General features: G+C 38.9%; 2 protein-coding genes across 9 annotated transcripts in view; one reads left to right on the forward strand and one right to left on the reverse strand.

Annotated features, from left to right (window-relative positions):
* Window positions 1-25,733, reverse strand: part of LOC133638425 (astrotactin-2-like) — a 910,889-nt gene that overhangs the window by 205,058 nt on the left and 680,098 nt on the right. For all 4 annotated transcript variants that reach the window (XM_062031014.1, XM_062031015.1, XM_062031013.1 and 1 more), the window contains 2 exons: window positions 16,780-16,884; window positions 16,503-16,682 (listed from right to left, as the gene is read on the reverse strand). In XM_062031014.1, the coding sequence (XP_061886998.1) occupies window positions 16,503-16,682; window positions 16,780-16,884 (285 nt within the window). The remainder of the gene's footprint in view (window positions 1-16,502; window positions 16,683-16,779; window positions 16,885-25,733) is intronic.
* Window positions 4,481-25,733, forward strand: part of trim32 (tripartite motif containing 32) — a 23,014-nt gene continuing 1,761 nt past the window's right edge. The window contains exons 1-3 of one of the 5 annotated variants that reach the window (XM_062031025.1): window positions 10,016-10,148; window positions 19,913-20,029; window positions 24,291-25,733. The exon at window positions 24,291-25,733 is cut by the window's right edge and continues 1,732 nt beyond it. In XM_062031025.1, the coding sequence (XP_061887009.1) occupies window positions 24,948-25,733 (786 nt within the window). In that variant the 5' untranslated portion in view covers window positions 10,016-10,148; window positions 19,913-20,029; window positions 24,291-24,947. The other 4 variants (XM_062031024.1, XM_062031023.1, XM_062031027.1 and 1 more) reach the window with 4 other exon arrangements.

Raw genomic sequence — 25,733 nt, forward strand, 5'->3', positions numbered from 1 at the left:
ATATATATATATATATATATATATATATATATATATATATATATATATATATATATATATATATATATATATATATATATATATACCAGCACGACATTTCATATTTGGGTTTCTTCTATTCACAATACTTATACGGCTTAACTTTATGTGTACACGTCCTACAAAAATAAACAGAAGTAGATATTGTAATTTAAAAAAACCCGGAAAAAAACAAAGCCATTTCTAAGTGACATGAATTAACATTTCATGAACTAAAAATAAAAAGACTAATACATCTGGGAAAAAACAATTAAGAAAATCAATCTATTGGAAACATTTCCAATAACTTATTCAGTTTCTAAATATAATAAATACAATACATATATTTTTTGTTGTGTGGAATCATTTTTCATCCTATAAAAAATTATATTTTTCCAGAACAGCAAAGATATATATATTTTTAAAAGTATTCATTTAGTTACAATTACTTTAAAAATAATTACTATGAAATTGGACTAAAAATACATTAAATAACAAGCTTGCAATTATGTATATATATATATATATATATATATATATATATATATATATATATATATATATATATATATATATATATATATATGTGTGTGTGTGTGTATGTATATATATATGTGTATATATACTGTATATATATATGTATATATATATATGTGTGTGTATATATACTGTATATATATATATATATATATATATATATATATATATATATATATATATATATATATTTATATATATATATATATATATATATATATATATATATATATATATATATATATATATATATATATATATATATATATATATATATATATGGATGTATGTAGTTTATACATACATTATTTTAAATTAAGATTTCAAGAGCCTCATGTCTGCAATACTCATGTCAATGCAAATTATTGTTAAATGTATGTACAGGAGAAAAACAAGAGATTGAGGTTGAACTGTGTGTAACAGTGCAGCAGGTAAATAAACATGATCACTTTTTGACACTGAACAGACGAAGAAAAGAGTGTCTAGCTTGTAACACAACTCTTCTTAGTAAAAGTGCAAAAGCTTGTCAATGTTCCCCCACTCATAATCGGCAGACTTTTGCAAATTTTAAGAAAGTTGAAAGCACTTAAAAAACAAAAACAACTAAAAGTCAATAATATTTAAGTCCTTCTTTTAGTCCGATGTTGTGTTCATGCAAATTGTTTCGACTGACCTGCCCCTGGACAAATACATTTGAACCTTTTGTTACATTTCAGGGGCTCATCATCATCATATTTTCACACTATCAACTTTGGCAGTTACTTGCCATCCGTTTCAATGCAAGGCCTTACACAACACTTCAACACACACACACACACACACACACACACACACACACACACACACACACACACACGCACACACACACTTTGACAAGATAAGACAAATGGTGCAAATTCCCCCCCGCACCCCAGGTCATTGATCTCGCACCAGCTTGCGAATTAAAATGTCGTTGTTGACTGGTTGCAGTATAATTACTCATCAGGGACACAACCCCTGCGGCTGGGGTTGCGTTGCCCGGGGCAACGGCAGACGAGGTGTCAAATATCTTCCACAGCAATTTAAACACGGATGTTGGCAGATATGAATACGTTTCATTGACACTAGGTGTGCTGAATAGGCACAAAACACTTGGTTTCAACGTTGCTATGTCTGCATTATGGCACAACCCAAATTTCATAATTTTCTATATTTTTTCAATATTTCGTAATACTAAGTAGGTGAAAAATGTGGAATACTATGACAACACGAATAAAGTTGTAATGTTATCAGTAAAACAATTGGAATTTTAGCGAATTCAAGTTGAGATAGGGACAAGATAAGTGGTAGAAAATGGATGGATGGATGAATAAAGTTGTGATATTAAAAAAAAAAAAAAAACAGCAACAAAAATAAAGTTGTGATATTACCTTAATAAAATAAAAAAATAAAAAATTTATATATATATATATATATATATATATATATATATATATATATATATATATATATATATATATATATATATATATATGTATATATACACTACCGTTCAAAAGTTTGGGGTCACTCAAACAATTTTGTGGAATAGCCTTCATTTCTAAGAACAAGAATAGACTGTCGAGTTTCAGATGAAAGTTCTCTTTTTCTGGCCATTTTGAGCGTTTAATTGACCCCACAAATGTGATGCTCCAGAAACTTAATCTGCTCAAAGGAAGGTACGTTTTGTAGCTTCTGTAACAAGCTAAACTGTTTTCAGATGTGTGAACATGATTGCACAAGGGTTTTCTAATCATCAATTAGCCTTCTGAGCCAAAGAGCAAACACATTGTACCATTAGAACACTGGAGTGATAGTTGCTGGAAATGGTTCTCTATACACCTATGTAGATATTGCACCAAAAACCAGACATTTGCAGCTAGAATAGTCATTTACCACATTAGCAATGTATAGAGTGTATTTCTTTAAAGTTAAGACTAGTTTAAAGTTATCTTCATTGAAAAGTACAGTGCTTTTCCTTCAAAAATAAGGACATTTCAATGTGACCCCAAACTTTTGAACGGTAGTATATATATATATATATATATATATATATATATATATATATATATATATATATATATATATATATATATATATATATATATATATATATATATATATATATATATATATATATATATATCATCACACATATACAGTGTGTCTATATAAAATAAATATTTAAATATATTTACACATTATTATTTTTCCACTTATTTAAAAATTAACTGTTTTTTAATTATATTTTGTATTCAGGTAACATTAAAACACTATTCTTGTAATATTAAGACTGTATTCCCATGTTTTGTCGAAGCATATAAAATATTGAAACGCACAATGTTTGGGGTGTACCATTAATATTGCCATGTATATATATTTTATATATAGCTACTGCTTGTCCCTTTCAGGGTCGCAGAGGGTGCTGGAGCCTTTCCCAGCTGCACTCGGGCAGAAGGCAGTGTACCCCATATAAATACAGTGTATTTATATTTATATACAGGTATATATATATCCATCCATCCATCCATCCATCCATTTTCTACCGATTGTCCCTTATGGGGTCGTGGGGGGTGCTGGAGCCTATATCCCAGCTGCACATGGGTGGAAGGCGGTGTACACCCTGGACAAGTCACCACCTCATCACAGGGCCAATACAGATAGACAGACAACATTCACACTCACATTCACACACTAGGGAAAATTTAGTGTTGCCAATCAACCTATGCCCAGGTGCATGTTTTTGGAGGTGGGAGGAAGCCGCAGTACCCGGAGGGAACCCACGCAGTCACGGGGAGAACATGCAAACTCCACACAGAAAGATCCCGAGCCCAGGATCAAACCCATGACCTTCGTATTGTGAAGCACACATACTAACCCCTGTGCTGCCCATATATATATATATATATATTTCTACCGATGGTCCCTTTCAGGGTCACTCGGGGTCGCTGGACAAGTCGCCACCTCATCACAGTATATATATATATATATATATATATATATATATATATATATATATATATATATATATATATATATATATATATATATATATATATATATATATATATATATATATATATATATATATTTATACACACACACACACACACACAATATATATATATATATATATATATATATATATATATATATATATATATATATATATATATATATGTGTATATATATATATACACACATCCATCCATCCATTTTCTACCGATGGTCCCTTTCGGGGTCACGGGGGGTCGCTGGAGCCTATCCCAGCTGCATGCGGGCGGAAGGCGGGATACACCCTGGACAAGTCGCCACCTCATCACAATATATATATATATATATATATATATATATATATATATATATATATATATATATATATATATATATATATATATATATATATATATATATGTATATATATATATATATATATATATATATATATATATATATATATATATATATATATATATATATATATATATACTGCTTTCATTACTCTAGTGACATTTCTGACACCGATATATGAATATAACATCCCAAATATCACTGTTATGCTGCTCTTCTGTGACTTGAAACACATTCTAGAAGACTAACAGTGCCATCTAGTGGTTGTTGTTCCTCATCACCACCTAATTTCCCAATGACGTCATTACATGCAGTAACACGCTCTATTATTTGTTCGACACAGTTAAGCATCTATAGAAAAAAATAAATAAACAGTACAATATTTGGCATAAGATATCATAATTGCCGGTAAATATCTACATTTAGTAATCATAAAACATCCGAGCCATACAATTGGCTGCAAAACGCGGCAGCCAATCAAAACAACCCCCAGCTTGACGCACTTTTACGTGAGCACGTACACTGCGTGAGTTACGTCACCGTCACTGCAGTCAGTGCAGCGGACGTAGTAGCAGTGTGAGGCGCCCTGGCAGCGCTGCCATCAAAACATCCCTTTACTTCCAGACTAAAGGTAACGTCCCTTACAACTGCATGTTCGGCGTGGTCATGAAGATTAGTGTGTCTATTTATTTATTTTTAAGCTCACGGTTAACATAACCAGCCATTTTGAATCATAATGTCGCTCAATGGAGACGTTTGTTTTGCTGGTGAGGCCTCTTGTTTCTATTGCCAGAAAATGAAGGACTAAGGAGGCGGCAAACTTAATTATTTTAACAATTACATATTAGGTGCTTTCGGTTTTTAAACAATATTAATCTTCTTTACCTCGTTCGAATTGGCTCGTCCGACGTTTGAAGTCCCGACCTTTGAACTCTTTGATATTGTCATTGCAGATGTTCAAATGAAGTTTGTCAACATTCCAAAGGAGGGGTGGGCGGTATGGCTGAAAACTGTATTTTTTTTTAATGGTCGATATGGATAATTATTGATATTTTTTATGACCTATGGAAAATGTGGACCATGAGAAAAAAAAAATTAAATGTTAACATTTTTATTTCAAGTGTGAACTTTCTTCGATTATAAACCCGTCAGCTATCAAGGCAGAAAGGAAATGTCGACACAACCATGGAAAACCATTCTAAAATCCCAATAACATCTTTAAGTTATGGCGCAAACATAAGAAATATGCAAGAAATGCTCAATAAAGTGTAACAAATTAGTGAAAAGTGTAAACATAGAGAAACCTGAGAAGAATTGTTTGCAGGTTTACTGCCAAGAAGTTATGTACCGTATTTTTCGGACTATAAGTCGCAGTTTTTTCCATATTATCATTTATTATAGTTTGCGACTTATACTCAGGAGCGACTTATGTGTGAAATTATTAACACATTACCGTAAAATATCAAATAGTATTATTTAACTCATTCACGTAAGAGACTAGACGTATAAGATTTCATACGATTTAGCGATTAGGAGTGACAGATTGTTTGGTAAACGTATAGCATGTTCTATATGTCATAGTTATTTGAATGACTATTACCATAATATGTTATGTTAATACCAGGCACGTTCTCAGTTGGTTATTTATGCCTCATATAACGTACACTTATTCAGCCTGTTGTTCACTATTCTTTATTTATTTTAAATTGCCTTTCAAATGTCTATTCTTGGTTTTGGGTTTTATCGGATACATTTCCCCCAAAAATGCGACTTATATATGTTTTTTTCCTTCTTTATTATGCATTTTCGTCCGGTGCGACTTATACTCCGGAGCGACTTATACGCCGAAAAATTCGGTAGTTTGCGTAACATTTAATTTGGTGTGTTATTTCTAATTAAGTGTGGAAATAAAGTTCCATCCATCCATCCATTTTTCTACCGCTTGTCCCGTTTGGGCGGAAGTTAAAGTACCAATGATTGTCACACACACACACTGGGTGTGGTGAAATTTGTCCTCTGCTTTTGACCCATCCCCTTGTTGAGGGGAGCAGTGGGCAGCAGCGGTGGCCGCGCCCGGGAATCATTTTTGGTGATTTAACCCCCAATTCCAACCCTTGATGCTGAGTGCCAAACAGGGTGGTAATGGGTCCCATTTTTATAGTTTTGGTATGACTCGGCCGGGGTTTGAACTCACAACCTACCGATCTCAGGGCGGACACTCTAACCACTAGGCCACTGAGTAGGTAGGAAGGCGGGGGCACACCCTGGACAAGTCGCCACACAGGGCCAACACAGATAAACAGACAACATTCATACAGTTATGTTGGCACTCAGCATCAAGGGTTGGAATTGGGGCTTAAATCACCAAAATGATTACCGAGCGCGGCCACTGCTGCTGCTCACTGCTGCTGCTCACTGCTCCCCTCACCTCCCAGGGGGTGGAACAAGGGGATGGGTCAAATGCAGAGGGTAATTTCACCACACCTAATAACTTTTTAACTTTTATGTAAATATTATTGGACCATATTATTATTTTAAAATAGCACATTTTGTTATTGGTCGGTCTGGAGCCTCCACTTTCACTGCCATCCAATTGGCAGCGCACCCGACCCCACTGGTTCTGACTGCGGGTGGTGGGCACACATGGCGGAGAAGATGGTGTGTCCACGTAGCTTCTTCGGGCTGTGCCCGGCCGGGCTCCATGGCGAGCCCAGCCACCAGGCGCTCGCCTACGGGCTTAGGAGCCAGCTTAGGTGGTTCGGGCATCTCGTATGGATGCCTCACGACGGTCCTTGTTGCACGTTCCAGTGGGAGGAGACCCCGGGGCAGGCCAAGGACCAGATGGGGGGGATTACATCTCTCTGGCCTGGGAACCCTTCGGGATCCCCCAGGAGGAAGTTGCTAATGTTGCTCTGGAGAGGGAATTCTGGGGGTATCTGCTGCAGCTGTTGTCCCCGCGACCCGATTCCGTATAAGCGGTTGAAAATGGATGGATGGACATTTTGTTATATTTGGTGATTTATTTTACTTCTACAGTCCTGCACTTAATTTTCTACCTGTTGTTGCCCTACATCCGAATAGGGAACGGACAAGGGTTTAAAAAAAACAAAAAAAAAACACCAGCAAAAGTTGGGAAAACAGCAAGAAACACAATGAGAAAAAGCCAAAATGTTGACATCAGCCAATGACAACAACACAAAGCTTTGTCTTCAAAAAATATATATATATATATACAGACACACATACGGATCTTGGGCTCGAAAAGTTTGGTGACCACTGGTCTACCTCTTGCTCTTAAACTGAAGAAATAACCAATACAAACTATACAGTGTTTATAATGTAATCATGATATAAAATAATGCAAGTAACCATTTAAAAGGATATAAACTTTCACTTCTCATAACTGTATAATTGTTTACCGGTGTACTGTAATTGGAAGGTATATAACTTTGTCATACTAAATAAATAAACAAACAAAAAGTAAAATGGACTCTCATTTCCGTAAATAAATACTGAACATCTTAAAGTGCGTTTTGTCCCCCCGTTAGTAAAATGAGGTTGGACGTTGTATTTTTATTTATTGCATCACGTGATTACAGCATTCTGTTGATGGGCTCATATTGCCCATCCGACTTGAAGATGAAATATTACCACAGCGGGACAATTGGCTTTGTAATCATATTTTTTTCCTCCTAACTTATGTTACTTTGCGGCACTTCCCAGTACCGAGTTGCGAGGGGGGACGTTGTTTGTAGGTGCTTCCACTGAAAAATAAATTGTGAATGACATAAAAGAGGGCTCACCGTGTTCAGTTAGTTCTACTCTTAAATAAACGCGCTTAGGTGCTGAGAGCGCTGAACAGAGCAAGACGTCTTTCCACCTGTTTGGAGCGAGAGACAAACAAACGCGAGGCTCAACAGTTCTGATTGGCGAACATGTCTGTCACTCAAATGCCATTGGCGGCGGAGAGGGAAAAAAAACACGTTATCGCACTAATTAAAACCTCGATGTTGATTAATTGTGCAGCCCTATAAGTTGTGTAAAAAAATTATTTAACATTTTAGCCGAAGACGGCGGGCTAAACTTTGTCTAAAACAATTCAAGTACTTTTTATTTTTAAGGAACTTCAGATGTGAAGCAATCACACACACACAAACGTTAGGCACCATGGCGCTGATATCATAAAATAATAAATATACAATCTATTCGATTGCTAAAAATGCCAGGAGTTAATCAATATTATACCTGAGTGCAGCTTGTTGAACACATCATCATTAAATGCTTGTTTTTTTGAGGAAGTTAGATAGCTTTGGTGTTTTTTGCCTGTTTTTTTGCAACTATTTTTACTGTCCTTTTTTTCATAAAAAATATGAGTTCGTTTTTGTCAGTACTTGGCCTGTCCTTGCTTTTAAATAGACACAAGCTTAATAGTTATTTTGGTTTTTGTAACAGCTTGATGAGCAGTACAGACAGTTGCAGTATAAATACATATTTTTGAATGTCATCTTTGTTTGTTAGCACATTCCTGAACATATCTTTAAGCTGAATTTCAAAGCAGTTGGCAAAATTAGAGCCACTGAATAGATTTATGCTTCATAATCAGATGAGTCGATTATCAAAATAGTCATTGATTGCAACCCTACTCCGTAACCCACCGAAAAAAGCTAACTTTATATTGATTGATCGTAGGGGCTTTGGTGGCTTCAAGTACAACATTTCCTGAATTTACACAACTTGATCAGAGGGTGTAGAACATGTAGGAACAGAATATGACAAAGGAACAAAATCTTTAACGAAAGTGCGACAGCAACACCACAGGGACATTCAATTTGCAGCTCCCATTTGTTTTTCAACGATTCAACTGATTACAACTACTTTTACATGGTGTTTTCATATTGTGTGAATGAGTTATATTGTTTCAAATAGAGACAAAACACATGGTGTAGGAGGAAACTCAGCGTAGCAATTAACCGTGTGAAAATTTGCACATCATGTGCTCATCTTCCATGCAGCGCTTTGAAATGGCGTTGAAAGGAATGGCGTGGTGACTATGCAGAAGCTTTAGCATAAAAATAATTGGAAGTGTACAGAAAAAAGTTATCCACTCAGCAACCATGTGCAATTTCCTTGGTCTACAGCAGACCTGGGCAAATTAAGGCCCGGGGGCCACATGCTGCCCGTTAAGCTTTTCAATCTGGCCCGTCGGACATTCCCAAATAATTTTTTTTGATGTTTAAGAGGTAAAGTGTAGCTGCCATTATGATGTGCAGTGATGTTTTCTAATGACCGTACGTTTTCAACTACACAAAATATTTCAATGCTTGGAATCTGCACTTTTGCATGATATACTAGTTTTTATGGTAATCTAATTAGTTACTGTGGTCATCTAATTAGTTACTATGGTCATCTAATTAGTTACTGTGGTCATCTAATTAGTTACTATGGTCATCTAATTAGTTACTATGGTCATCTAAGTCACAGCAGCTCAGACGAGGCACCAAGCAGTGTGGGTGGAGAGTGTTTCCACAGAATGTTTCCAGAGCCAGAAATGTGGGTGTCAGGGACAGACGCGTAAGGAGATTTTTACAACAAAGTTCTGAAGCTTTGTGATATATGAGATATCTCAGATTGTAGGTGGGTTTTTTTTAACCTTCGCGTTCATATTTCTCTGTGTTTGTTGCATTTTTGATGCGTTTCGCTTGATTGTAAAATATGTGGATGGAGAGAGGGTGTGACGTTCATATGTTGTCAATATTCAGTCTTTTATCCTTCGTAGTTAATATTGTAAATCCCACAATCTTTATTTTCCTGTACATTCTGGGTGTCTCTTTCAGTAAAAAAATGTAAAATTCCATTCCGTTTTTTTAAGGCGGTCTGTCATAACGTTTTCAGCATTCAATCAGACATTATTGTGAGGTTTTGTATCAGTGTTGCTAAAAATAGATATGCCGGCCACCAGACACATTTGTTTCTCTAAATTTGGCCCCCCGAGTCAAAATAATTGCCCAGGCCTGGTCTACAGTGAGACAAAAACAAAGCTTTGCATGTAAAAGCATGACTACAAACGTATTAACTTTTCTGTCTTTCACATAGGAACCATAATGGCAACGGCGTCTTATCCACTTGACGCAGATCTAATGCGGGAGGTCCTTGAATGTCCAATCTGCCTGGAGACCTTCAACGAGGACCAACTCAGACCGAAACTCCTCCAGTGCGGTCACACGGTATGTCGCCACTGCCTCGAGAAACTCTTGGCCAACACCATCAATGGCGTGCGCTGCCCCTTCTGCAGCAAGGTCTCGCGCATGAGCAGCATCTCACAGTTAGCGGACAATCTCACAGTGCTAAAGATCCTCGACTGCACCACGTCCTGCAGTGAGGCTGCCTCAGCCCTAATGTGCGGGTCCTGCTGCAACCGGCTACCGCGACAGTACTGCCACGACTGCGCTATCGTCGTTTGTGAGCTCTGCAAAGGCGAGGGACATCTACACAAAGGCCATTCTGTCCAGCTGATTCGGATGGCCGCAGAGCAACGTCGTAAAGAACTGGGTAGCAAATTGTCCACCCTATGTGAACTTATGAGTGAAATCCAGAAGAAAAAGACAGCTATTGAAAACATTTCCAAATCTTTAAGAGCAAAGTATCGGGCAGTGCAGCAGGATTACACAACGACCGAGATGCTAATTCAAGATGAGCTGAGCAGGTCACGGACGGCGTTTAGGGCGTCCTTGGCAGAGATGCAGAAAATTAACGGGCAGGTCCTCGAGAAGCAGACGTATCTCCTTAACATCGCGGAGGTAAAAGTAGTGTCATGCTGCGATTATCTAAATATGCGGGTGAGGCAGAGCGACATCAGCCTGCTCAAGGATGACGGAGGTGGGTGTGACGATGAGGAGCTCAACCTGAGGAGCAGCCTGCCCACTGTGTTCCAGCTGCAAGAGCCAGAGCTGGTCCAGACAGAGGAATCCAAACCAATACAAGTTGGACATTTGACCACAAGCACATATACAGTCAGTACAGATAATGCGGAATGCAGGTTGGATGTTGCGCTTGAAGGGGATTCTGAGGGTGTTGACAGAGCTGTGGGTGGTGCAGTGGATATATACCGAGACGTGGACATGGTCGCAGCTGCAGATGAGACTTTACGTAGCTCACCAGGCACCTACAAGTCAAAGTCCATGGATGCTGGAGGGGGATCCGAAGAGGGAGCGTGTGCCGGTCCCTCAGTGTGCCAGTTTGTGAAGAAGATGGGCTGTAAGGGAACTCTCCCTGGCTCTTTCAATTTACCCATTGGCATCTGTGTGTCCAAGCAAGGCGAGGTCCTGGTGGCCGACCGCAGCAACTACCGAATCCAAATATTTAACCGCAAAGGCTTCCAGCGTGAAATTCGCCGCAACGCCAGTAGTATCGACAACTTCGTTTTGAGCGTCCTCGGCGCCGACCTGCCAAACCTCATGCCCCTGTCCATCGCCGTCACACCTCAAGGTCTGATTGGAGTCACTGACAACTACGACAACTCGGTTAAAGTGTACACCATGGATGGACAGTGCATAGCATGCCAAAAGAACCGACTCATCAAACCTTGGGGCATTGCAGCCATGCCCTCAGGCCAGTTTGTGGTGTCAGACGTGGAGGGGGACAAGCTGTGGTGCATCGCCGTCGACCGTAACGTAGGTGTGGTGAGCTGCAACCGCCTGTGCTCAGCAGTGCGACCCAAGTTTGTGACCTGCGATGCCGCCGGTACGGTTTACTTCACCCAAGGCATAGCACTTAACTTTGAGAAACGCCACGACGAGGCCTACCTGGAAGGCGGCTTCTCCATCGGCTCTGTGGGCATCGACGGAGTGCTCGGCAAGCAACTCAGCCATTTCTTCGCCGATTCTGAAAGGTTCTGCTGCATTACTGGCATGTGCGTGGACACCAATGGGGATTTGCTGGTAACAGACAGCGGCCGGAAGGAAATCCTTCAGTTTCCCAAAGATGGGGGGTTCAAAGTTCTCATCCAGGATGGACTTAACTACCCAGTGGGGGTGGCCACAACACCCAAAGGGCAACTCCTGGTGCTGGACTACTGGGACCACTGCGTCAAAGTCTATACATACATGCAAAGAAGGCACTCATCTACCTCCTAGAGGTACCACAAGACACAGAGTTGGTTCATTTTCATGCTTTGAAAAAGTAAAGACGAATACTCTCATTATTGTTTTGGTTAGACTCATTCTCACACCACACTCAATTTGTCAACAGAATTTGAGTCATCACTTTATTATTCTAACCTTGCAATAATTATAATATCAAATTATATAGGCACAGGGTGCCTCATTTAAATAATGTTCAACTAATGTTGATTCTAATGTCGCTTCTTCCTCTGTAATTGGGTCAAACTTCAACAAGAAGAGAGACGAGTTAGCATATATCGGGGCTTCGAGCCTGTGAAGCACTTTATCATAACGTTTTATTAGCACAGACGGACAGTGTCAGCTTTAAAGTTTACTGTGCAGTAGGATTGGCGGTATGACCTAAAATACATATTGTGATATATATTGCAGCCTCTTGCTATAATGATATATATCACAATATAGCATATAAATAAATCTAATAAAACACATTTTGGCTGCTGGCATAAGCAGTTACCTAATTGTCTCATTTATGAATGCTTTGTGTCGGGCTGCAACAATTAAATCAATTAGAAAAACAACTTTTTGATTAGCATATTTCCGGACTATGGGCCGCAGATACATATATTGTGAAATGAGTTATTTACATGTTTTTTTAAATACCTTTGATTGTGTTTAATTGGTGCCTGGAACACGGCAGTAAAACAAATGATCAAACAAAACAGAAGTCATTGTCATAGACCCATTGTTTGCGGAAGCTAGCTCTCCGATCAGATAAACACTCAATAACTCCACGGTGACGTTTTGGTAAATTTACTGAGGAATTTGTCAAACTGAAACAATACCAAAAATAATTCCATTCTAAGTAAATGTTACTAACACAGACGCTCATAGAGGTGTTATTATATTAGATATTGCTAACGCTAGCTTAATTACATTACGATAGCAAACACACACATGCACTCATACAGACATCACACATGGGACAGTTTAATGCGTATGAACAGTTTTAGTTATATTGTAAAACTTAAAACACATTGCTTGGAGTGATGAATGAAGAATGCATACGAGTAGAAATGCTTTGGACGACTAGAAGACGGAACGGCACTTGTACTTACAGTTCAAAGCACTAAACGGAAGGAAATACTAGACGTTCACCCCGCAGCACCTGCAGTGAGTGAACTCGTCCAAAAGATGGCGCCATAGCGCAAACATTAACACACCTTTTGAGTGTATCTGTGGGTGTTATAAATGATAAATGGGTTATACTTGTATAGCGCTTTTCTACCTTCTATGAAAACTATTCACATTATGGTCCGTTAGCAAAGACAAATCCCTAAATTAACCGCATTGTTTTATAAGCCACATGGGGGGAAAAAGTAGCGGCTTATAGTCTGGAATTTACGGAAATTAATGTGTACCTGAGTAAAAATGTATTAAATGATTGATTAAATCCAGACCGAATCCTGTGGCAATAGAGCACACATGAGGGTGGTGGTGTTTGGGTGCCTTTATCTGTGTGGTGATGTTTAAAAGTGCATTTTCAATGTTGATGAAAAAAGCGTGAAGGTTATGGTAAGGAAAAAATGTTTAATTTCAACTATTTTCTCTAAAATTGAGTCTGATTTATCCAACTACTCAACATACTAATCAATTACAAAAATAACCGATAGCTGCAAGCTTAGCTTTCTGTAGTTGTATTATTCTGATTTCCTTTTAATAGCTGGTTATTATCAACATATTCTTCTATTGTTTCGCTACTTTACATTCAAGCAAGCTCGGATTATTCTATCTGTATGGACCTACTTTAGCCGTGCGACCTCCCCACCTATGTCAGGACGCTGCAATTTCGAGGAACGCGGCTAGAATGTGTCCTCAACATGCATTTATGCGATATAATGAAAATCTATCGTGAGCCAAATTTGTATTGTTTGTATCGCATATCATTCATATCGCCCAATTCTACTGTGCAGTAAAATAAATAAATAAGGACGTATGTATGGATGTTTGTTGAACTGCATCCAGTAACATTCAGGGAGCGTGCATGCACTGCTATGATACATATTGTACATACTAATGGGACATTTGCTGTGAAAAAAAGTTGTGGATTATCACATTTTTTGTGTGGGTTTCATTCAGTATGACATTGTTAGTTTGAAAAACATTATTGGACATATACAGCTATGTTATTAGTCATAAAAAGTCATTTTGTACACCTACTGTCTATATCAAAATAAAGCATCATCAAACGTTTTTATATTGTGGGTGCATTATCCATAAACAAAACGGCCCAGCCATACAACAGTATAATGACGTGGTCATCATTCTGCTGTAAGACAATATGCACCTTCCAGTCCAGGTTGTGTTCATAAGAGCACTTTGTTTGAGCCTTAAAGATAACTTAACATTCTGCACTTAAAAATACACTAATGAATTTAATAGCTAGATAGAGAGATGAAAAAACACTACAGTTGTTGAAGCACCAGTCGTGTTTGTTTAGTATTTGCATTCTAGTGTAATAGCTTAAATGTCACTACTGCATCCATGTGGTCACAACAGGTGTACACGTTCATAATCACTACACAAATAAAGTGTCCTTGTGTTGGTGTGCTTAACATTCTTGTGTGTCTCACGTTATTTAATTAAGCTGTCGATTTATCCTGCAAAATGATATTGTTGAATACTAGACATCCCCCGCGCCTCTCCCAATGTTGAACACATGGACTGGGCATTTATTTATTTGTGGTTCACATTTTTGTGTTTGTATTGTTCATATTTTTTGAGTGCAATAAACAATTCTGAAACAACTGCAACAGTTTTGAAGCGTTTGGTTTTCTATGTACTCTGAAACTACGCTTGTCTAACTTTTAACACCAACTGCCTTTTGCTAGCGCCAAATTTCATTTGAATTCATTGCAGCAGATCTTTGGTTAAGAAATGTATATTTGTGCCATTATTCCTATGTACTGTGCACGCCTCTAATACAATCTGATGTTCCAGAACACCACAAGATGGAGCTCTTTTAACACCAGTGGTACTCAAACTACCATTTGAGAATGAACATTCAAAACATAAATGTCAGTGGATTTTTTTTCTCATCATAAATATGTTGTGTCCTAATGAATTATGTAAAACAATACAAGAAAATAAATATTCTAATTTGAAATCAACAACATTGTGAAATACTAATTGTATCTGTTATTTTTATTTTATTTTATATTTTGTGTTATGTAATTCAACATCCTGCGTCCTAATGATTAAAATAAAGATATATATGTATGGATGTATGTATTTGTATATATTTATATGTATGTGTGTGTGTGTGTGTGTATATATAAATATGTGTGTATGTACATGTGTTTATGTATATATATTAATGTATGTATGTATATATATTAATGTATATATGTATGTATATATAAATGTGTGTGTATATATATATGTATAAACATGTGTATATGTATATATATATATACACGTGTGTGTGTGTGTGTATGTATATATGTATGTATGTATTTATATGTATATATGTATGTATATATAAGTATGTATATATATATATGTATGTATATATATATATATATATGTATATATATATATATGTATGTATATATATACATACATGTATATATTTATGCATATGTATGTCTATATATATGTATATATACATACATGTATACATTTATGCATATGTATGTGTGTGTGTGTGTATATATATATATATATATATATATATATATATATATATATATATATATATATATATATATATATATATATATATATATATATATATATAATTTTTATTTGGAATGCATTTATATAAATACAATTAAAGTAAATGAAAATGAAAAATGTAAACAATTTTTAAAATTTTAAATATATATTTTATATTCCATATTTTGCAATTTAAATAATTGTATATATTTTTTGTATAAATAGTGAAATAATATATAATTGTATATATTATTTCACTATTTAGACTGAGTCTTTATAAATAATATTTAGTTAGATAAAACATTTTGCAATGATATTGTGGCATCCTTGAAAACAAACCGCAGTGGATCAAAATATTGTCTTAATGTATTGTTTGTAAAAATAAAACAACTTAAACAAAATAAAACATGGTTAGTGTATGCATGTTGTCTGTTTATCTGTGTTGGCCTTGTGTGGTGACTTGTCCAGGGTGTACCCCCGCCTTCCGCCCGAATGCGGCTGGGATAGGCTCCAGCACCCCAGCGACCCCAAGAGGGACAAGCGGTAGAAAATGGATGGATGGATATTATGATGAGCTTTCATGTTAAGTGCTATTCTATTTTATTTTTTTTAATCATTTAACATGAAAACGTAACGCTAATTCAAGCTATAATTTTCTTGAATTGTGAGTTTATGCTGTTTTCAGACAGTATTTTGTCCTTAACTTAATGTTGTTGTTCATTTTCATTTGCAAAGATGCCTCACCTTTCTGGTACTGTAGCCACAGCTGCTGCTGGGCCTTCTTGCTGGGGAAGTAGATCGTGCAGTTGATCTCGGAGCCGTACAGCGCCTCCGACACGTAGTGGCTGCCGTGTTGCTGGAGGAGGGCCAACAGCTCCTCGCGTGTGCTCGCCCCTGACAGCGTCTTAAGAACCTTTGCAAAACCTATTTGAGAGATGTAGACAATATTTGGAGTAGTAGTTGTTGGTAACACTTGCTCACTGGACACATATGAAATAATAATGGCAAAAATGGTTCTGACCTGAGGCCAACGTGATGGAACTGAGCTTGACTTTGTACAGATTGCTGCGCACTCGCCACTGTTGAACCATTGGATAGCCTGCTGCCTCATTGAACTTAGCGTTGCCTACAAAGACAAACAAAAAAGGTAAATGCGCTCACAACACGTAAAAACATGTACAAACCCCAAAACCAGTGAAGTTGGCACGTTGTGTAATATGTAAATAAAAACAGAATACCATGATTTGCAAATCCTTTTCAACTTATATTCAATTGAATAGACTGCAAAGACAAGATATTTAACGTTCGAACTGAGAAACCTATTTTTTTTTTTGCAAATAATCATTAACTTCGAATTTAATGGCAGCAACACATTGTAAAAAAGTTGGCACATGCGCATTTTTACCACTGTGTTACATGGCCTTTCCTTTTAACAACACTCAGTAAACGTTTGGGAACTGAGGAGACCAATTTTTTAAGCTTTTCAGGTGGAATTCTTTCCCATTCTTGCTTGATGTACAGCTTAAGTTGTGGTATTTTAGGCTTCATATTGCGCCACACATTTTCAATGGGAGACCGGTCTGGACTACAGGCAGGCCAGTCTAGTACACGCACACTTTTACTATGAAGCCACGCTGTTGTAACACGTGGCTTGGCATTGTCTTGCTGAAATAAGCAGGGGCGTCCGTGATAACGTTGCTTGGATGGCAACACATGTTGCTCCAAAACCTGTATGTACCTTACAGCATTAATGGTGCCTTAACAGATGTGTAAGTTACCCATGCCTTGGGCACTAATACACCCCTATACCATCACAGATGCTGGCTTTTGAACTTTGCGCCAATAACAATCCAGATGGTTCCTTTCCTCTTTGTTCCGGAGGACACGACATCCACAGTTTTCAAAAACAATTTGAAATCTGGACTCGTCAGACCACAGAACACTTTTTCACTTTGCATCAGTTCATCTTAGATGAGCTCGGGCCCAGCAAAGCTTTCTGGGTGTTGTTGATAAATGGCTTTCGCTTTGTATAGTAGAGCTTTAACTTGCGTTTTAACTACGACAAACTGTAGTTACTGACAGTGGTTTTCTGAAGAGTTCCTGAGCCCATGTGGTGATATCCTTTCCACACGGATGTCGATTTTTGATGCAGTACCGCCTAAGGAACTGAAGGTCCGTAATATCATCGCTTATGTGCAGTGATTTATCCAGATTCTCTCAACCTTTTGATGATATTACGGACCGTGGATGGGGAAATCCCTGAATTCCTTGCAATAGCTGGTTGAGAAATGTTCTTCTTAAACTGTTCGGCAATTTGCTCACGCATTTGTTCACTGAGTGGTGACCCTCGCCCCATCCTTGTTTGTGAATGACTGAGCATTTCATGGAAGCTACTTTTATACCCAATCATGGCACCCACCTGTTCCCAAATAGCCTGTTCACCTGTGGGATGTTCCAAATAAGTGTTTGGAGAGCATTCCTCAACTTTCCCAGTCTTTTTTGCCACTTGTGCCAGCTTTTTTGAAAAATGTTGCAGGCATCAAATTCCAAATGAGCTAATATTCGCAAAAAATAACAAAGTTTACCAGTTCCAACATTAAATATATTGTCTTTGCAGTGTATTCAATTGAATATAGGTTGGAAAGGATTTGTAAATCATTGTATTCTGTTTTTATTTACGATTTACACAACGTGCCAACTTCACTGGTTTCGGGTTGTGTATATATAATGGAGAGCATGTTGAGGGTGATGTGGTAATGCTTGTTGAAAGTGGGTGGTTAAGGTTTTGTAAAATTCCAATTTTAGTAAAAGCTAAAAGCAATTTCGCTGATGGGAAGGATAAAGGAGCAGAGGCGGAGTCGCAGGATGGAATTCAACCCAGAAAAAACAGCAACACATGATCAAAGACAATATAAAAGTACAGTTTGTGTTGTCTGAGGAAAACCGTATATTTCAAATTGTTATGATTTTCAACTTCGGTTCACTGTATATTAAAATAATAGAAAAATGCCTCATCCGGGACTTTTTTTTAATTTCTGTTTTTAGATTTTAAAAAACCGTTTCCCTCATATATAGTATTGTTCATATGTGTATGTAAATTATATAAATGTTTTGTTTATTTGACTTGACTTTATTTATTCATGCTAGCAATGGAGCCAGGGCCCCACTGAAAAAACAGCTGAACTTTACAATGAATATCAAACAATCAAAGATAAAAAAAAAATGAAAAGAACAGACATTTTCAGGGCAACCGCAGCATGGAAAATATTAGCATTCTGGTATATGACTGTATTGCTTATTTAATTAGATAGTGTCATTACACAGTTTAATTGCAGTATGCAGGGTAGAGTTTTTAAGTCTCTTTGTCTTGGCTTTGGGCTGGGGTTCAGCCAGCTTATGTTGGTTCCTCAATGTCCTGGCAGTGCGGCTGCCTCGTGTTGGAGGTAGCAGGTCATGCAGAGGGTGTTGCTCATCATGCATATCCCTGACCAACTTCACTGCAGCCTCCTCTCTCCTGGTCTGGAGTGATGGTAGGGGTTGTCAGATGTTTCCAGCTCTCCTGCTAATGATTTTACGTGCACGTTTCTGGACTATATATATAATATGTGTGTGTGTTAGGGTTGTACGGTATACCGGTATTAGTATAGTACCATATATATATATATATATATATATATATATATATATATATATATATATATATATATATATATATATATATATATATATATATATATTGTAGATAATGCATATGTTTAAGAGCTATTTCTTTATTCATAATCATGTTTGAATCAGCTCATTTCTTTCCTTAATTTTACTCTGTATACTAGTTTCTCTTTGTCTTCAGATTGCCTGGTTAGATAGGGTCGTAAACCATCAGGAATGTGAACACAACCCCCAAGTCTCTCTTCTTATCAGTGTTGGGGGGAGGGGAAAGGCGGGCTTTCTTTGTGTGAAAAGAGTTGCTTTTGGCCTGTGGAAGGCCAGATCAACTTGGGCTACGCATTTGGATGTGTTGTTCGAGGCTGGTCTCTATTCTCAAATATTTGACAATAAAATTAGAAAATACCTATTCTGTGATTGGTGTATATTCGAGATCAGTTTATGTGTCATCTAAGTAACTTGGGACTGACCAGCGTTTTACATCCCACTAGGAGGAACATCTGGTCAAACGCAACAATTTGGGGGCTTCGTCCGAGATGACACGCTGACAATTGGACCTTCTCTTGCAATCTTCTGGACAGACTCACATGGCCAAAACATAATTCAAGGTAAGCAGAACCTTTCTTTTTAGATAAAATCTGCATTAGGAGTCTGCCCAGAAGTCTGTAAGTTAAACACTGCTTTGTACCGCAGACACAGAATGGTGATTTTGATAGATTGATTGCATTTTTGCCGAGCCTGCCATTGCATTAAAATTGTAAATAGGTGGTCAACTCACGCCATTGTGTCTCGATTACCGTGACGGGCAGTTTCATTGACGAGTGAACTAATAGTTGGGTGTGGCTCACCCTGGGTAGTTGGTCGCCGCCTAAAAGAGTAACGGGTTAAAGGCCCTCGTATGATATGGAGGTTAGAGGCCTGCATATTGCACGATAAATTGCACGGGTTAGAGTTAGAGGCTCTAGCTGCGTATTGTACGAAAAATTACGGGGTTAAAGGCCGCCGTATGGTTTGTGGGTTAAAGGCCTTCAGGGGTTCGAGGCCCTTCTGAAAAAAATAGACACAATGGCCACTGAGTGTGACAGACAGGAATGTGATGGCGGTCGGGGAGGAATGTGATGAATCATTACTGTGTAATGATCAATTGAATGGACGGTTGTCGACAATAAAATTAGCAAGTAGAGTTTAAAAAGAAAAAAAGAGAACGTTCCTTGAAAGGGTTAAGAGGGAGTTTACAATACTCGAAAAGTTGTGAACTCAAACGTCAGGTAAAATAAAAAATAAAATAAAAAAGTAACTGGAAGTTTTATGGTAAAGTGAAACGCAGAGAGAGTGCTTACGTGTGTGTGTGTGTGTGTGTGTGTGTGTGTGTGTGTGTGTGTGTGTGTGTGTGCGCTGGTGAAAATGGTCAAGAGAAAAAAAAGAGCAGGGTTGGTGCTCGAGAATTTAAGAGTTTGGCGTATGATAAAAGTAAACGGGGATTACGTGGAAAAACGAAATGCAACGAAAGAACCGATGATTAATGACAGAATTGACTGATTGGTCTTTTGCCTGCCGCGCATGCGTAAGACAATTCAAACGACCCGCCCAGACTTTGACTAAGCCACCGCCCTATGACGTAAAGCCGGAGGCGTCTTTATACCCACTTTTGACAGTCACAGGAGGAGCCCTGGTGGTCGAAACAGAAACAAAGCTCTCTGGTCCACCCCCTACTCCTGTTACAAATGAGGGCGGTGCTCACACAGCCTCTCTAAGATTGAACCCTCCTCCAAAACTAATGCTGTCTCCTGAGTGTAAATCACCTCTGGTGCCTAAGCCCCAAAATAACAGCCACCCAGCGGAAAACCTCCCGAATATGCCTAATCTTACTAGACAGCAGATAATGCATGAGTCAACGCAAAACTCCTCACTTTACACGCCAGACCATTTTGTTGCCATAAACAAATGCCCTCCCCCAGTAGATGACAGCCTCTCACGTGCACATCAGACATTCTTGAACAACACACAACAGAGCCAGACTTTGTGGTCTCCTGTAACTGTTAATGGCTCAATGGAAGGCTACATTGACCAACACCCACATGAACCACATGCATACAACATACGCTCAAAAAAGCTGGAGGGACACGCATATCCACTTTTTCCTGATAATAGCGGCAGATTCCAATATAAGCCTTTTGCTGTGGCAGACATGCAAGCCATTGTTGACAAACTTCCACCGGTGTCTGAAGGTGGGAGTCTTTGGCTTAACACGTTAGACAAACTAACAGCAGGGTACACTCTCTCAGTAGAAGACTTTAGAAGCATTTTGTATCGTTGTGTTTCCACACAAGATGGCAAAAATACAGAACAACAAGTAGGATTAATGGCTGAATCTTCGACCTCACCGATAACACCATACGTTACAAACATAGCTACTGCTATGCGCAGTCTCTTTCCTCAAGATGAGGATGATAAGGCTAATGACAGAGCAGCAAGGAAGCAACTCCTTAATTTACAGATCGCTGAAAATAAAAGGTTAAAAGAACCAAAAGGTCAAAGATCAGCTAGGATATATTCAGCAGTGGGTGACCTTGCTTTTGAGTTCCAACAGGTGGAGGAAAGAATCCTCAACAGACGTGGGACCAGACGGTTGGACTCGGGTGGTGGACAACACGGTGCTTCAAAGTCAGTCCGGGGAAGAAACTGTTTTGCCTGTGACCAGCCTGGTCACTGGGCTCGAGAATGTCCGAATATTTCTGAACAGGAAAGGTCCCGGTTTGCCGGCAAACGAACATTATACCGGCGTGGCAAAGGACGCCCACCGCAGGAGCCCCAGCAGGAGATACAGACTGGCCCCCTGCTGGACATGAGTGTCAACGGACAATGTTATCAGTTCGTGATTGACACTGGCGCCACCCATTCGATTCTGAATGCAGAGGTACCAAAGAAACTGTGTGCTTCCTCTTTAAAGGTCAAAGGCTTCGCTGGGGTCACAAGAAGGTTACCTGTCACCAAACCACTTCCGGTTCAGATTGCGGGACACACACTAAAGCACCCCTTCGTGATTGACCTGCACACACCCTGCCAGATTGGTAATGACCTCCTTTACAGACTGTACCCTGACATTCAATATCGCACAGAAGGAACCTTCCTGGTGTTACCTGACGGCTCAACCACCCAGCTGCGACACCACTACCAAGGCTCCTCCATGAGCTCCTACCACAGCCTGAAACAACAGGAATGGCTGACATCCAACTGCTCTAACAGTGAAAACCCTGACTGACTGAGATGCTTCCGTGTGTTCTGCCACCCGACTCGCCATATGTTATGATCACCAGTTAGACACTCGAACCAGGAGACCTTTGACTCCTTTGTATATTTATATATGTTGGAACTCAAGGTGTGGTTGCTCATGTTGACCTATCTTTGAAACAACTAGCATGGTATAAGATGGACACAATTGTGTCCCACATTGTTCACTTGCTCTCTGTCTCGCCTACAAAACCAAAGAACTTAGGTGCAATGATAAGACACGGCGTAGCTGCCAAACATTACACCGACACCCAAATACCACATTTTCAATTGTTTAGGTTTAGCACATAGTTGTGTTAAACACATAACTATGGGCTGCACTTTAGACACCTGTAGGCTACGAGGAGCTAGCAGCTACACAACAGCTGAGCTAAAACGACACATTACACATTTAAGCATATCAAATAATTATAGTTGCTCATTACATACACAAAGTTGCCATGGCAGAAGTCTGATAGAAAGTATTCAGTAACAAACGTGTCCGCATCATTCGACTTTCTACAACATGAGCTTGACTTAATCAATTATTGGGGCCACCAGGTGTGGTAAAATTTCAAAATACTATTGATAAAGCATCCGCCATACGGGTAGTATTTTTCTAGTATTTGTGACAATATAAAATATAAGCATATTTAGTGGAGTTTGAGTTATTTGTGATATTGCTAAGGGGTCCCCTACCCTAACACCACCCCCCAGTGGACCACAGAGGCTAAAGAGACTATCATTGACCTCAAACATGACTTGTCCTCCGCTACTTGACTATTAGCTGACCTTTTTCTTAGATGTTTCTGAAAGTGATAGTATGACTAACACAGTCCTTTTTCAGAAACAGAAGGGGGTGAGTGAGGGTGGATACAGACTCCTTGGAACAAAATCGACAATAATCCGACTCTGACACATTCCATAGTTTTAACGTTTTTCCCGTGGGTAAGAAGTTATAACTAATTTTCATTTGAAAATAACAATTTTACACATCGATAGTAGTTTAGTAGATCAAATTTAGAATATGGAGGAGGTGAGGGTGAACCATGTATAGTCTTTGATTTCACTGATATGATCAATACGGTACAAGGGAAAAGGTACGTACTGACTTGTGTTGACAATCACAGTGGTTGGCCGGAAGCAACAACAACCTCAAAAGAGGATGCAATATCAGTAATTAAATGACTTGTGAATGATCTAGTACCCCGACATGGTTTCCCCAAAAAGATTAGGTCAGACAACGGCAACCATTAAAAAAAAATACTCACTTAGCCTTGGTCGAAAAGGCTTTCGGACTAGAACACAGGTTTGGGGTACCATCCTAAGTCCCAAGGTAAGGTCGAGAGAATGAACCAAAACATCAAGACAAAATTGGCTAAAATCTGTGCACAGACCAAATTGAAGTGGGTTGACGCGTTACCATTGGCTTTAATGACCATCCGAATGTCCATGAACAAAACTGGTTTTTCACCCTATGAACTGCATTCAGGTCAGCCCTTCCCAGGACCAGCTGCCTCCCTGGAAGGAAGAATCAGCGTAAAACCAAAATGGTACTTTGAACAAATTCAGAATTTGTGTAATAATTTCTCTGCACAGATTCGTGGACAACAATCCACTCCTCCAGGGACCCTCCCTCCCGTAGAGTGGGTCAAGCTCAAAGTCATCAAACGCAAGTGGACGGAGCCCAGGTGGACTGGTCCCTTCAAGGTCGTGGAACGGACGTCTCACGCCCTTCGACTAGCTGGTAAAGGGGACACCTGGTACCACCTCTCCCTCTGCACTCCTGCTGAAGAACCTGATAGATCACCAGCGGATGTCATTGCTGACATAGCCACATCATCTGCCCCACTCGACCCCCTAGCAGCGCCTTTTGAGCCTGAGGCAGCTGAAGAAGAACGGGAGCAGAAAACGACTCATTTTTAGTGGGTGTGTTAACGAAGTAACACACATAAGGGGTGATCGTGCTAGTAACCTCTCCCCCTCTAGGTCATAGAAGAGCGAGGCTTTAATTACACACACATAATCCTACAGCCCAGAAGACGACGCTGAGAGAGAGATTTTCTACCTATATTACTCTTTTTAACTTCTATATTGTATATCCTTATTTGAGACCAGCCTTTATACTCGAAGTTATCCAATTTCTCTTGCTTGTTTTCAGCATAACTATCTGTGTCGTTATATTAAGTGAAAAGTTTGATGTTTATCCCCGTTTCGTTACCTGAATTACTCTGATTTTGATAGTCGAAAAGCAGGATGTTACGCCCAGAAGTATTTCCTGACGGATTGGTGTTTAGGCTTGTTCTACTGTTCTTGTGCCTCAGTCCTTCCTTCCCGACGACAGTGACTGACAAGTGTCTTAGAACATACGGCGGACTTGAAATAGACTGGGTTAGGGGGGACAGCAAGACTTATTTTTTTGACCTGTGCAGTGTGATTAAATGCGGGGGGAAAAATAGTTTGTACCGTAGTAGTAACCTCTATCTTTGTTACGACATAAAACTGAATCATTGGTGTCGGAAGCAGACAACATACTCTAGTGGGTGGTGCCCCTCATGGACGAGTGTAACCCACTACACAGGGCCCTCTTTTTACCATTACCGCCTACCTCTACTATTACAAGTTATTCAGAGAGGGATGACCTTTCAGAGGAATTTTGATCGTTCCCAGAATCCCCTTGCACTTACAATTATCGGAATGGGTGTTGTGCCAAGTCCCTTTTATGTTGTTTTGGGGGTTGAACAGGCTGGTACGGACCCTAAAGGGATTATTAAAATTAATATCCTTGAGAGGGCATTAACTACCTTTGCCCCCTCTGTAGCACCTAAAGTGCCACTCCACCTCGGTGACGTTACAAAAGCTCTCACATCTGTGTATACTAATGACATCACCACTGAAGACCTGGTAGCTTTGACCTTAGGAGCAGGTGCAGGCAACCTATGGCTCAGGTGGATGACTAGCATGGCTAAGAGCCAAAACCTGGGTGACTGTGTTGCTTGTTCCGCTGGACGTCCTTTTCCCCACACTTACCCCGCCCCTTTT

Source organism: Entelurus aequoreus, linkage group LG21, assembly GCF_033978785.1.
Source record: "Entelurus aequoreus isolate RoL-2023_Sb linkage group LG21, RoL_Eaeq_v1.1, whole genome shotgun sequence".
In the NCBI taxonomy this organism is placed as follows: Eukaryota; Metazoa; Chordata; class Actinopteri; order Syngnathiformes; family Syngnathidae; genus Entelurus; species Entelurus aequoreus.